The sequence below is a fragment of the Synchiropus splendidus genome, chromosome 10 (genome assembly GCF_027744825.2).
Source record: "Synchiropus splendidus isolate RoL2022-P1 chromosome 10, RoL_Sspl_1.0, whole genome shotgun sequence".
NCBI classification, from domain to species: Eukaryota; Metazoa; Chordata; class Actinopteri; order Syngnathiformes; family Callionymidae; genus Synchiropus; species Synchiropus splendidus.
Window position 1 is genome coordinate 1,880,987 of NC_071343.1, and position 15,059 is coordinate 1,896,045.

Consider the following 15,059-nt stretch of genomic DNA (forward strand, 5'->3'; position numbering starts at 1 on the left):
TGGCCCAGATTAGACCCTCCACATGACCCCGGCGCTGACATGTATACCCCCAGTTTATGGGAGCAGCCGAGGTTAAAGAGAGATGAGGAAACTGATAAGTTCATGGCCCTGGAAGAGAGAGCGGAGGTGCTCCACATCGGCACCCATCTAAATTGAATAAGTGCTTTGACTGCCAGACGCCGTCTCTGCTCCGGATTACAATGTTATCAAAGGGAAACATTTGGATGTTAAACAGCGAGGGACCAGATAAAACACGGCGCTAAAGTGAGGCGGAATTTAACTGTAAAATTGTTCTCTTGCAAATAATTACATTACATTTGCATCTTCTCTTTTTGTTTGACTTCTGCGGCGCAATTTGCGTAATTGCTGACTCGGCAGTATCTGCCGTGATCTAATTGAAGAAATGCACTTAAATTGACTGAGCTTTAAACGACTTAATGATTCCAATGCTTTGTTGTTGTCAAAGTAGCTTAGCAGGTGATTAAAATCTCTGCTAACTTGAATGGGCTTGATCTCATTGCTAGCAAGTGTTTCGACTGGTTCCAGTCAGGCAGGGATTACGCCGGGGCGAGCCGCCGACGCCGCTTCCGTTCAGATGCTGGATGTCTCTCCTCCAGTCCGGAGGCCTCAGGGTCCCATTGTTGCTGGCTCTGTGGCGTCAGACCGGAACAGTTCACGGCTGAATGGGGTGAGGAGCAGCTCCTCCAAGTCGGGACGGGAGATTTCTCTGGAGGTGAGGGAGAGCAGATGGATCCGTGACGCATCTGCAGTCAGGAGGCGGTGAAGAAAGAGCTGAGCCAGAAGCCAGAGCTCTCCATTCACCAGTGGGTGTCTCCTCGCTCCTGTGGCCACCAGCTTTGGAGTGACCTGAAGACCCTTAGAGAGAGAAGCTCCAGCATCCGGGAGAGACTCAGAGTAGAACCTCTGCTGCACGTCTCTGAGCTAGTGAGGTGATCCACTCTGACAGGCCTGGCCAACCCCCGGCTCCTGAGCCACATGTGTCTCATTCCCCAGATTTTGGTCAAGTTGCTGCTGAGATGATGGTTTATACAGGAAATAAGAAGAAAAAATAAGAGCTATTCTGTCGAAACGTCAAAATATTGTTCAAAGACTGAAACATAAACATAAAAAAATGGGAGTGGTGAGACCATCAACACGACTGACATGACTCAGTTCCACATTTGACTCTGTCCTTCACCTCAAGTATTCCCCCAGAAGAGCTGGCCTCTTACTTTGACTGCTGCCCCCACGATCTTGCCAAAGCAGTGCATAATGGAGAGCAGCGGATGTGTTAACTAAGTGAGCTGAGTTGGGTATCGATTCACGGCAGCCACAAATAACCACACGCCCTACAAACTTCACACACGATGACCTAAATATGTTTTCTTTTTAGACCCCCAACTGGCCCAGATTCAAGCCTCCATCTGAGGCGAGTGCACCCCTGTTTATTGGAGGGCAGAGCGAGAGATGACGCCCTGAAAAGAGGTGCGACTTCTCCACGCTCATCTGCATTTCAATCTGGCTTCAATGGCTGTGTTTGTTGAGCTGCTCGGGAAGACAATGTTGTCGAGCACGGCGTCATTTGGAACCATTAGCTGGAGTACAGATGTTGGAATAACAGGTGACAGACTAAATCACATTTTTATTGTCATGCTAACTGTTGTGTCACGCTGTGGAGGGGATGTTTTAAAGGAAGGAAGGAGCTACGGTTCCAAAGACAGGCGAGTCAGTTAGAGCATGAGTCTGACCTCAGACTCATGAGGAGCACTGAGGCTCCTCCGGCAGAGTTTGGTTCTGAACCAGGCCAGCGTGGGCCACTCATCGGTGGAGACGGTCTTTGGTTTGGTGAGCTCAGTGACTGCGCCTCCAGTACCCAGACCGTGACTCTCAGCCTGTAGGGGGAGAGTTTGGTTCACGAGTGAGGGAATCATTCCAGAGCTAAAGGCCCAAGACGGAGAGGCCGGGGTGTCTCTCTGACCGTGCGTGCCCAGCAGGGAGGAGCCCTCGGCCCTGGCCTCCTTACTTCAGCCGCTGCCCCCACGACCCGCCCTCAAACAAGCTCGTAAATGGATGAATGAATCAAGGCTGTGATGTCAGCGATGTTTTGTTTGAACACAGCGGGAGCTGGAGCTCATGAAGTCGACGCCACACAGTGAGTCACCAACACAATAAAGGAGTCGTAAAACATTCATACTGACACGTCGAGGACGGGCGCTGCGTGAACGACATTGGGGCCCTTTCAATAAAATATCTGTACCAAACGATTGTGATGTCGCGGCGCAGAAACAAGGTCCGCTCCAGTTAACCAACGTGCTCCGACCTTGTGAGCTCTTCCCTCCTTCACAACAACCCGTCTCACAGTCCCTTTCATTTCTCATCGCGGCGCTTGGAATACAAGCTGCCTCCGAAGGAAGACAATTATCCTTCATGTAACCATTTCATCTGCAGAGGAAATCTACACCTGTCTTTCAGAATAATTGATGAACTGTTCAATATGTGGCGCAGCAGTGAGTCCCGGAGTATTCATTCAAGACGCAGAAATAGCTGCCGTGTCTTGACCTTGGAGCTTTCTCATGCAAAAGTGAGAGAGACAAGTTGCTTTCTGATGCATAATAGATGCGTCTCCTTGTCACGGCTTCCCCCACGTCCACCTCCGTCTGATCTGGCCGCCATCTTGGGTCCAAACCAGTTTCATCATCACCATTCCTCATCCTCAACGTCCCTCCGACTCAACCCTCTGACCATCTTGAAAAAGTTATCAGCCTCAGCTGGGGGGTGAGGGGGTGGGGGGTGGGGTGTCTCAATCATACCAGGCGCCAGATCAGAAGCTGATCCCAGCTATAGCAGTCCATATACGGTCGGGAAGACCAGCGCGGCAGAGCGGCTTTTATTTGAGTTGCGTTTGCCCAGCACTTTATTGGGAACACGCCTCCGCTATAGGTAATCCGCCTGAGCTCTTTTCTCTTTATGATGATACTTTTATTTGAAGTCTCACAGTAGTTTATGATCCTTTCTGAATACACTTCTTTATTCTGGGTCCCTTCTGTGAGGAGTCCTTCCCAGGGGCTTCCAGCAGGCACTCTGGTTTCCTCCCACTGTCCATGAACATACAGAGTCTCACTGGTGACTCAGCAACGTTTACTTTTGAACTAATACTTCATCATAAATCTTCCACAGGAAGACAGTGTTGGTCAAATCCGTGTCTGTGGTTTTCTATTGTCAACACAAGACTGAGGTCTCCACGTAATGAAGCCAGATGGGTATTTACGCATCTGAACTGCAGCCTTTTGATGTTGCTCACTGGCTAGTTTTTCAACAAACACCGAGTGTTGTGGCTGGCAGAGCAATTCTTTCAAAACTGAGAGGAGACTGTGTCCATATACGTCCATTTGAAACCAGAAGAAACCAGAATAAATAAGCCATAACTGACATGTAAGTCTGAACACCAAACTGATGTCACTGTCTGATTTGAATTTTTACGAATTTTTAAGACCATTAAAGCTATTTAGATGGAACAGTGGATTCTCCTCATTGAAAATTGTGTTTTTCTCATTGAAAAAAAAGAGTGATAAACTCTATTCACAGTGTTATGTTTGGACCCAGTCGTTGCTGCCTGTGTTGTCAGCACTTGGCTAACATTAGCATTCCCAACGTAAGTGGCGTCCTCAGCTGATACACTACCGTCAGTACTGGAAGCACAGTATTTTTGTGCCAGACTTCATTTAAACAACTCACATTTACCATCTCTAATCTCTCTGTCTGTAGCTTTATTGAGGCTGTGAGCCACTGATGCCATGAAAGAGACCTCCGCGCCAGGTTTTCTCCTCCAAACAGAAGGTGGGCGTCCATGAGGCCGGCCACTCAGGGATGCTAGGTCGAGCTCGACCTTCATTCTCACGAGTTAGGCAACATAGTCATAGAGAAATCACAAATGGTTTTTCTGCTTTGTCTTCCTGTGTCAAAAGAAAAAGGGCATGACCGTGATCCATTCCCTCCTCACATCGGGACTGGCTTCCACTTCCTGCTGAGTCACGTGACTCCGTCTGCCGAGCTGACAAATCGGAGCTCCGGTCCAGCGACAGGCTCGGCCCCACTTGTTGAACGACGCTGTGAGAAAAATGTGAAGCGTGAGGAGGCGAGCGGCTCTGGGAACACGCTCCGCGCGGCACGATGGAGGAGCAGCAGCAACAACAGGCGAGGTGCTGCTTTTCAAGCCCAGGGTGTCGCCGTGGCTGTTCCCCACAGGGTGGGCTCCGGAGACATTTGCTCCCTCTGGCATATGCTGACAGACAAATGCTGGCCCTGCCTTCCTGCCTGTTGTTGCTGAGGAGGAGCAGCAATCTGCCCAGTCTGTCCACTTCTCTCAGAAGGCGGACGCCACCTCCGACACCATGGAGCCAACAATACTCAAGGCAGTCGCTGACTACAGTGTGTATACATATATATATATATCTATATATATATATATATATATATATATATTACAACAAAAAGACCACAGGGAACCTGTGTCAGTGCAGGAGTTCCTGCTCCCTGAACCAAAGCATCTGTTTGCTGTTGTTCAGAGATGTTTTTCACTACGCAATGACCAGGGTTTCCACCACTCTGAATGGACTTGGAATTCTTGTAACATTGAAATTCTGATTATTGATTATTTTCAAGACACGAAAAGAGCTTCAGTTTAAATCAGGAGATATAAAAAACTTGAATATAGACACCATGGTGATTTATTGTGCTGTTGTCAACTGATGCAAAATAAACAATATTCTGTTGTTAAACTGTATGTATGGCTCCATCATTTGGTTTAGTCATACACCAACTTCATTCACATTGAAAAATGTGGCTTCTTATGGCAAATATTCTGATACCATTAAACTGCGATTTATTGAGATGAATTCATCAAAAATTCTCAAATAAATTGGATTTTTTTTAATCGAATCCCACCCCAATATATATGTATAATTGCGTATAATAATAATTAGAAATACTTATTTCACGATATTTGTAGAGCTCAGTAGATGTAGTATTATACATCATAAAACAATCAACATGTGAAAGATATTTTCCAAATCATCTCCAATTACTTGGAGATGTGTGCAGTTCCCTGAGAAGGCGGACGCCACCGCCGACACCATGAAGCCAACAATATTGGGGGCGTGAATTAAAGTCACCTGGCGAGTGGGCAGATGGCTGAAGCCATTTATCGGCGCTAAGGCTCTTACTGTCACCACATAGGTCTTAATCAATCCCTGATCCGCATTCATCTCCTGACTTAAGTCACAAACAAGTATCACTGCGAGTGAACCTGGCTGCGGCCGCCTCTCCTGACCTTGGACCCAGGCTTCCTGTTGCACGCACGTGTTGCTGGGGATGGCTCAGAAGCGGCCAGTCAGCCGCGCGGCGCTGTTTCTCCTCAGCCTGCACGCGCCGGCGGCAGCTGCCAGGTGTCGTCCCTGGAGCCTCTGCAACATGAAGTGGCAAGTGGGTGAGACTTTTGATCAGATTAACTCTTAATCCTCTTAGAAGCAAACAACTAATTTGGTTGATAATTCGGTGCTGCCATCAGACTCGGGGCCGGCGGGAGCCCGTCGAGCTGGCGGCTTTGGCCGTCTGCGAAGGATCTTGGGATGGGTGGCGCAGCGTTTCCCCGCTGTGGTGTTTGTCCGGAAGCGGAGACAAACAAAGATGGGCAGGTGAGCAGGAGGGAAAGGGGACGGGGGCCGCTCCAGCACGCTCTCATCACCGCTGTATCGATCCGGCAAAGTGCTGGCTCGGGTTTTAAATTGAAAACAGTGGGAAGTGCAGAGCGGGAGGACGACACAAGCGACATGAGACGACATGAGCCTCCAGAACAACACCAGCGCTGGCTGCTCCGTCGGCAAGACGAGCTGTCAATCATCAGCTGATGTGTAGAGGGAAGAGCAGGGAGGCGTCGACGCACCCAACTACTGCCAAACCATTGAGACTCACTGCAGCGGAGCGTTGTCTACTACTGGGTCATTATGAACTATATTCATTTTCAATACAACTGGAAATATAGTCAAGCCAAATATTTTCACACATTTATCAATACATGATTAATATTCATATTAACTGCACTGTATTGTATTGTATTGTACTGTACTGTACTGCACTGTATTGTATTGTATATTTTTAAGAATAATTTGATTTTTGATCGGTTTCTTTTTCTCAAAAGGTGCTGTTTATCATATTAGTTTTTCCTCACATTTCACATTTGGAAATGAAACCTTGTTTTGATATATATTTTTATGGGACGTGCTTTTTAACTGCATGTTACCTTATTATATCCTTAATCCAACATGGTCTTGCAACAGTGTAAAATAAATGATCAACCAAATGAAAGACTTACTCTTCTTGAAGAGAGCTTTTATTGAGCACAATTGATCCTCAATCATTTTTTTGTTGAATAATAATTTATCTATCCAGTTCCCTCATGGATTTGTTTCATGACTCTTTCTCTCAGGGTGTATTCTTCTGCTGAACTGTGGAGCATCGCTTGTTATTCAGGCTTCATTTAGAGATGTAATGACTGTCATGTCCTTCACGTTATTTGAATGAAAACCACCAACATTTGTGAGCCAAATGAAACCAAGGTAATGACTTTTCTCAAATGACCTCTCACGTCAGTGAAACTTGATTCACAGTGTGGAGTGGAAACGTGGGAGAGCTTCCGTTTCCACCTGCTTTTTCTATTTTGGACGCTGCGCTTCTCCATCACGGCCGTGTACTCGACGCCACGGTGAGGATTTAGCCGGAGCTAATGAGTCACCACTGATCTGAGCCGCTCCATCCGCCGCTTTAACAACACCTTATTGGTTGTATCTCAATCAGAAGAATTCCACTTCTTCTGTGACTGGCTCCTGGCAGAGGAACAAAGAGGAGCCATCGATATTCCAGCGCGTCTCCCAACCTTCCAACCCCCTTATCAGCCGCGCCGCCGTATCGCTGTCATCTGTGGTGAGCGCTTCACCACCTTCCTGCAGGCTCCCAGGCAAATGATCCCGAGGTGCGAGGGGCCCTTTGATCTGCCACACACACACACCTTTCATCAGCGCCAGCTAATCACCCACGTGCTTGACACAAGAATGCAGGGCTTTGTTCACACTTTGCAGACTGTTTGTGCGACTGGGCCTGGTGAGGAGAGGAGGGTGAAAGGGCAGACGCGTCGCTGCAGTTCACTCTCAAGACGAGAGCCTTGTGGGGTCCCTCCTCCAACAGGCCGGGGCTGGGTGAGGGAGGGGGGCGTCTCCAGGTGGCCGGGCACCTGAGTGAGCTGCCGCGCAGCCAACATCTGCCCCGCTGCGGCGACGCCACGTCCCAGGGTCACACACGCCTGGATTCTCATTGCTCTCACTTCGTGAGGTGGTGAAAATGACTCCAACAGATCCTGATGAGGAATGAGATCGGGCTCCTCTCACGCCGAGTTCCTCTTCCTCACACCTCCCTGGGAGCTGCAGACATCTCCCACCGCTTCCTGAAGGCGGAGCTTCTTCTGCCCGACATGTACTGCCACCATCACCAAACCACTGTCAGAACGCTTCGTGTATTTGTGCTTCCTAGCTCAAATGAGACACAGGTTTAACGCCATCGCTCACACAAGTACTCCCTCCAGAACTACGACAAATACCACAGCTGCATGAGTACTACAACTGCAGCAACCATCACTACTACAAATTCATCAGTTGCTTCAGTCATTAAACCACTAACTCATCACATACTAAAATATCATTTATTACTACCGTCACTACTCTGACTTCTACCATGCCTCGACTACTGCTAACTGGTACTGCTACACTGCTACTTTTGTTTGTTACTAGCAACACTGCAGCTTCTTGCATCCCTACTAATACTTCGTGTGAATGCTTGTGCTGCTATTCTCACTAGTACTGTGACCACTAGCCCTGCTACTGCTACAACTATAACTTAATAACAGGCCACTACCACTACTTCAAATACAGGAACAGCTGCTACTGCCTGCTCAGGTTCCATCTCCTTCTATGATGCCCCACAAGTACTAGCTATACTCCAAAAATACTTCAAACACTAGGTAGCACCACTTGAACTTTTACAGCACTGATACCAGTACTGATAGTACTACTGCTCATAGTTTGTCTTATAGTACTAACCCAAGTACCAGCACTTCTATTTCATTACCACTAACACTTCCACCCCAACAAGTACTACATATTAACACTTCAAAACTGACATGTCAGTTGTTATTTCTACCACTACTCTCACTGTGACTGTTTCTTAGTGAGAGTACTACAAGTTAGACTGCTACAACCGCTGCAGCTACTACAAGCTTTACTACTCCAAACACATCTGCTGCCAGTCTTCATGGTGGTACCAGTCATGCTGTTGCCAGTGGAGCAGCGCAGCCACCAGCACATGAGGAGCGTTTCCTCTCATCGCAGTCATTACCAGCTCAGGTGACGCTGGCGTTGCTAATAATAACATTTGCACAACAGATCAACAAAACACAATTGAGGTCAAGTGTTTTGCACAAACATGAAATGCCTTTTTGTCTCTCCGTGCGCTTCCTTGTCAAATCAAATCAAAGATGGCGGAGCTAATGTATGCGCTCATTAGCTTCCCGGAACGAACAACAAACCCACCTCGGTCTCATGCCGAGTCACGGGGGAAACACGTCCTGGCAACACGTGCGCCACTCCAGCGGTGTCAAATTAGACATGTCAAGTGAGTCTTGTTATGAATTTCTCGTCGGAATTCACAAATCCGCCATTGTGTTCTCAGGCATTGTTTCCCGGCCGCGCGGCGCTGGAGGCATTTCTGCGGCAGAAACAATGTATATTTGGAAGCAATCCACTTCTCCAGATAAACTTTACGCCGCATTGTTGGAGGGAACAAAGACGGCGAGATGATTACGGGCAGCTTAACCTCCATTACGGCAGCTACTCGTGTCAATTACCCCGGGGCGCTGCTGGAGAGCGGCTGCCGCTGGAAGTCCACAAGTGTGTTTCAGCAGTGAGCTGCGCTTCAGAAGGAATACAATTAGCACGTTCTGCTAACAAGTGGAGGAGACGGGCTGAGAGTCAGAGGAGGATCGGGACAGGAAGCGCTGCAGCCGTCCAAGTTCACACGTGACAAAGGGCCATTGTGAAGGGGGGCGGGGCCCGGGGCCTCGCCAGACAAGGTCATGTTTTCATGATGCGTCTCCACCCACAGACTGAGTGTCAGATTATATTTAAAAACCATTCAGTGAAGCAGCTCCGTCCGTCCATCATGACCGCGCGTGAGTCAGTCAGGACGCACGTTGAGACTCACTCTGGTGGACGTGTTGGCCTTCATGAAGGACAAATACACGTCTGAGCCGCTCAGCTCTGAGGTATTGTGTGAGGCGGAATACAATCCACAAATTTATCTGTCAATTTGAATGACAAAATCAGTCGTAGAGACCGACTGCTAGTACTACGACAACATCAGCTGCTAACAGCTACTAACACATACTCCAAGTCCAACTAGTACTAGCATAGTAGTTGTACTACTGCTACTCATGCATAGTAAAACCAGCTAATACTACTCCAGCAGCTGCTCCCTCTGTAGCTACTTTGACTACTGCGAACAATACTGCGACAGGTAGTGCCAAATACCACTACTACTACTACAGATACTATCCTCCTCCTGCAGCTACTACTATCAACACTACAAATGCCACGCTGCTGCTGCTACTACTACCTCAGCAGCAAGAGCTACTTTTCCCACTACTGCTATTGTTTATTCTATCAATACAGACAACTACTACCACTCTAAATACATTATAATCCCACTGGTACAACTCTTGTTTTTGTACTACTGCCCGCACCAACCTACTAGGACCAATACAAATTGAACTGCTACCACTGCGTCACTGCTACTGATACTTTTCTATTGATCCTACTGCAACTACCTACTACGACATCAATGACCACCAGTACTCACTTACTTCCATTCCCACCGGACCCACCCTCAATATGACTTTACATATTTCATAAGCAGCCTTTATTTTGAAGTAAACCTCGACTCTTTGAAGCGAGTATTTGCTCCAGCAACACTCAATAGCGAAAAACAGAACTTCATCTTCAATTCATTTGAACAAAACATCAGAATATTCAGTGGTATTTCAAGACAAACTCTTCCCATGATAGCTTGTGATTTAATCCAGACAGATGGATTTACTTTATTGATCCCGAGCTGGGAAATTACGGCGGATACAAGCGCACAAATCTTTACTGGCGCGCAGCTTGATCAGATAATATATGACGATCAAAATCCATTATTGGAGTCACAGGGGGAGAAGATCTTCACACAGACAAACGAAGCCTCGCATTTGTTCTGCAACGTGGTTTCTAGTGGTGATGGAGCCGCTCTTCACAGATCCGTGCCATGACTTGCTCCAACTTTAAATACAAGTAGTTTCTGTGCTGGACCGGCCTCACATTCATGGTAGTACTTTGTCTTTGGGTTTTAATGAGCCAAACTCGGTCCCCAGACGATGATTCACCCGCCATAATAAACAAAGTGTTGTTATGAATCTCAGCTGATCTCACAGGTGAACAACTCCCGGAGACATGGGCCATCACTGCGTCCAGGAAGCCAAACGTGAGCACACGTTATGCGACCGTTTGATGGCGCACATTTGCCCCAGGAGCGCAGCAGTTTGGTGAGGTGCCAAACGTCCCCCTTTTGGTGGCCCTCTGCGAGGCCATTGGTCGGCGGGTCAGCTGATTTGCATATGCGGGGCTTTATAGCGGGTCATCGCTCTGGTGTCAGCAGTGAGTCGCCTGCCTTGTTGATGAGTCATCTGGGCCGCGCTGTCTGTCACTGCGGGAGCGCGTCACCATGGCTCTGAGAGCGGCACCCTTCTCGCTTGTGCTCGCGCTGGTCCTCTGCTCCGCTGGGGCCACCACCACTCGCTACGTGACCTACGAGGAGGACGCTCCCGGGACGGAGATTGGAAACTTGTCGGCGGACTTGAAGATCGACCCGGCCGAGGACCAGGAGACGTCGTTCAGCTTCATGCAAGAAAGCAACTCGTCCGTGGTCCAGATGCGGGAGGCGGACGGGCTTCTGAGCGTGGCCGAGGTCATGGACCGGGAGCGGCTTTGCCCCCGATCCCCGCGCTGCTTCATCGCCTTCGACATCGTGGCCTTCTCTCAGGAAAAGTTCCAGCTCATCCACGTCGAGATCGAGGTGAAAGACATCAACGACCACGCGCCGGTGTTCGCGCGCAACGAGACGCAGCTGGAGATCGTGGAGGACGTCCCGCTGCAGTCCAGGTTCCCGCTCCAGGTGGCCCTGGACCAGGACGTGGGGGAGAACTACATCCAGAGCTACAACATCTCCAAGTCCACTCACTTTGAGATAGAAGTGCGAGAGCGCGAGGACGGCGTGAAGGTGGCGGAGCTGGTTCTGGTGAGGGAGCTGGACCGGGAGGTGGAGGACTTCTACACGCTGGAGGTCACCGCCACCGACGGAGGGGTCCCCGCCAAATCCGGCTCCATGACCGTGTACATCAAGGTCCTTGACTCCAACGACAACAGCCCGACTTTCGAGCACAGCTCCCTGAAGGTGGAGCTGGCCGAGGACGCCCCGGTGGGTCACCGGGTTCTGCGAGTTCACGCCTTTGACCCGGATGAGGGCATCAACGGGGACGTCATCTACTCCTTCGACGGGGTTTCCTCAGAAGCGGCGCGCATTTTCCACGTCGACCCGTACACCGGGGACGTGACCCTCAAGTCTCTGGTCGACTACGAGAAGAGAAGGTCGTACGAGCTGCGCATTAAAGCCTCCGATTTGGGCACCAACTCCATCCCCTCCAGCTGTAAAATAACCATCGAGATTGTGGACGTGAACGACAACCCGCCGGAGATCAGCATCAAGCCCATGACCTCCAGCAGCGACGGCGTGGCCTACATCACCGAGGCGGCGGCGGCCGAGAGCTTCGTGGCTCTCATCAGCACCACGGACAAGGACTCGGGCTCCAACGGGTACGTGCGCATCGGCCTCCTCGGGCACGAGCACTTCACCCTGCAGCAGGCTTATGGAGAAACCTTCATGATCATCACCTCCACCGTGCTGGACCGCGAGAGGGTCCCCGAGTACAACCTGACGGTGGTGGCGGAGGACTTAGGGAGCCCGCCGTTCAAGACGGTCCGGCAGTACACCATCCGCGTGACCGACGAGAACGACAACCCTCCTCTGTTCAGCAAATCTCTGTACGAAGTGTCGGTGATGGAGAACAACATCCCGGGGTCGTACATCACCACCGTGGTCGCTCGAGACGCCGACGCCGGCAAGAACGCCAAAGTCTCCTACAAGCTGCTGGACTCGGACATGCCAGGGGGATCCCCGGTGTCCACTTACGTCTCCGTCGATTCTCACTCCGGCTCCCTGTACACGCTGCGGTCGTTGGACCACGAGACTCTGGAGCAGTTCGAGGTCACCATCCAGGCAGAAGACCGAGGTTCTCCGGCTCTCTCCAGCACCTCCACCATCAGGATCCGGGTGGTGGATCAGAACGACAACTACCCGTACTTCACCTTCCCCGTCCTGCTCAACGATTCGGCCGACATCCCGCTTCCGTTCAACGCCCCGGCTTCCTACCTGGCGCTGCGCGTCTCGGCGGAGGATGCGGACGACGGCGTCAACGGTCAGCTCTCCTACCAGATCGTTCAAGGGGACCAGAACCTGTTCACCATCCAAAAAGACAGTGGGGAGATTTCTCTCAAGCAGTGGCTGACGGCCGAGATGGGTGAGGTGCTGGAGCTGAAGGTCGCCGTGCGAGATAACGGCAGGTCGCCGCTGTCCAGCAGCGCCACCATCAGGTTCATCATCACGGACTCGGCGGAAGACCAGGCCGTCATCGTGCTCCAGTCGAGCGACGGCTCCTTCGGCATGGACGGGTCACTGGTGGCCATCGTCATGCTGGGAGGGGGCTGTGCCCTGCTGCTGATCGCCATCGTGGCGGTGGTGGTCACCTGCAAGCTGAGCTGCGGCGCCGCCAAGAGAGAGGTGTGCCACAGCCTGTTCGACAGCCGGCCCCTGCCCATGCTGGGCTCCACCGAGCCCAACATCTACACCGGCCCGCGAGGCTTCTTCCACGACAGAACCTCCTCGTCGCTGGACGACTCCTGCCTGTACGAAGAGCGCAGCAGAGACTCGGAGACAAAGGTGAGTCAAAGCTGGAGTTATTTTCATATGCAGATGATGCTGTGCCTTGATCTCCGTGCCAGGAATGGAAACTGAGCTCTCTCTGTTCCTTCTCTTAGATGTTCCTGCCCTCAAAGCATTTCCAACCGGCGTCTGTGTGGCAAAGTGACAAATACTGCTTGCAAGTGAGGTACGACAACTCGACGCTCTCGCTCCGATAGGATCTTCACTTCCAGCCCAGGCGTTTAACATGCAGCCCGTGCGCCGTGGTGGCTCCTGGCAATTCAGTGAAATGAGGTTATAGAGGGGTGGCAAAGAAATCGGGCCTCCACGTGAACGGGGACAAAAAAAACACATCAATAATCAAGCTAATGTGTTGCACTGCTGGCTCCAACTGTATCTGCTGATTGTATCTGCAGCGGCATCGGAAACAACGACCAGCTGAGCGTGAAGGACAGCGGCAAAGGGGACAGCGACTTCAACGACAGCGACTCGGACGTCAGCGGTGATGGCGGCAAGAAGAGCTTCAGCACCTTCCACCCCAGGATGAAGAGTGAGTCTTCGTCACCGTCATCATTTTAGTTTACAAAGTAAAAAAAATATATATCCTTTTCACTTATATTTGTATTTATATATTTATATTATTATAATATATATTATATATTGTATTTATTTCAACCATATAAAAATATCAAATTTACTCTTACTTAAAAATCCACTTATTGTCTATAATTTTATTTGTATTCAGGTATTAAATAAAATAAAATGAATGATAATGAATTAATCATAAAATGTATACTATTCGCGTTAAGTCATCCCCAATTATTTAGTCATATTTGTCTTCATGGATCACACTTTTTTAAAAGCACATTTTCTTTCTATATGTCTTAATAAGGCATGTACCATCATTCAATATTCATTATTTGCTTGTTAATATTTATTTATTGCAGATTTTACAAACAGAATAATATTAATGTCTCACTTTTTTCAGTATTTAATGAAAAGAAAAAAGAATTAAAAAAATAAATAATTAGGTTTGTCCCACATGAACCAAGCCATTTTCATCACTGCCGTGTTTTGTGAGTTGTTTTTCATCAAAAAAAAAAAACATCGCCACCATCAATGTGTCACATTATTTTTCCTATCTAAATACGGTTTATGTCTTGATCATGTGTTGAGTCATAATAGTCACGATCCCGCTCATCTGCTCAGGCGTGTCCAGCACCGCGGACAGCGTCTCCACAGACTGCCTGGGAACGTACAGCGCCATTCCTGCCCAGTGTTTGCGCCCCCCCCGAGAGCTGGCCTACACAGTGGCCTACACGCCGTCCCCGGTCTTCAACCGCCCGCCAAGCTACGCCCACTCCTGGAAGGAGTCCAGCTACGGCACCAACCGCCCGCTGTCCAGGAGCAGCGTGCAGACCTTCTCCAGGACCGGCACCCTGCCCTCCTACTTCCCCCATTATGAAGCAGACGGTTCCCAAGTCCAGAAACAAACTCCCAACTACGTCACGGTGGCCACAGGGCTGGAGGTCGCCACTATCTTTTAAATAGTAATTTATTTTTTAACACTTGATGTAAATATGTGTGTAAATACAGCTGTTTTTAGCACAAAGATGTGTAGATGTATTAATGCTGTATATAGAAGCGACAATAAATTATTTTTTTTGTTGAATATTATCATGCCGTCTCTGTCTTATTGTTATTGATGTTATTGTTATAATTCATATAATAATAATATATTTTTTTTACAAAATAAAAACATACATATGAAAGTCCACTTGAATTTTAAGCCTAATTTCAACGTGGTTTTCATGTATTTTTAAATAATGCTACAGTATCTTTGCCTTCTTTATTATTAATTTAAACAGAATTCCATCAATAGAATT

At 49.0% G+C, this 15,059-nt stretch overlaps 1 protein-coding gene across 1 annotated transcript; it reads left to right on the top strand.

The window, feature by feature from the left end:
* The first annotated feature begins 10,817 nt into the window (after nt 1-10,817).
* Nucleotides 10,818-14,850, top strand: pcdh8 (protocadherin 8). The gene is made up of 4 exons (XM_053878139.1): nt 10,818-13,191; nt 13,290-13,360; nt 13,590-13,723; nt 14,383-14,850. The coding sequence occupies exons 1-4, from the start codon at nt 10,861-10,863 to the stop codon at nt 14,718-14,720; spliced, it is 2,874 nt and encodes a 957-aa protein (XP_053734114.1). The 5' UTR covers nt 10,818-10,860; the 3' UTR covers nt 14,721-14,850.
* Nucleotides 14,851-15,059: the final 209 nt, after the last annotated feature.

Coding starts and splice junctions, on each gene's coding strand:
- pcdh8 (XM_053878139.1), top strand. CDS start 10,861: ATGGCTCTGAGAGCGGCACCCTTCTCGCTTGTGCTCGCGCTGGTCCTC. Junction 13,192..13,289: donor GCAGAGACTCGGAGACAAAG/GTGAGTCAAAGC, acceptor TCCTTCTCTTAG/ATGTTCCTGCCCTCAAAGCA. Junction 13,724..14,382: donor CTTCCACCCCAGGATGAAGA/GTGAGTCTTCGT, acceptor TCATCTGCTCAG/GCGTGTCCAGCACCGCGGAC.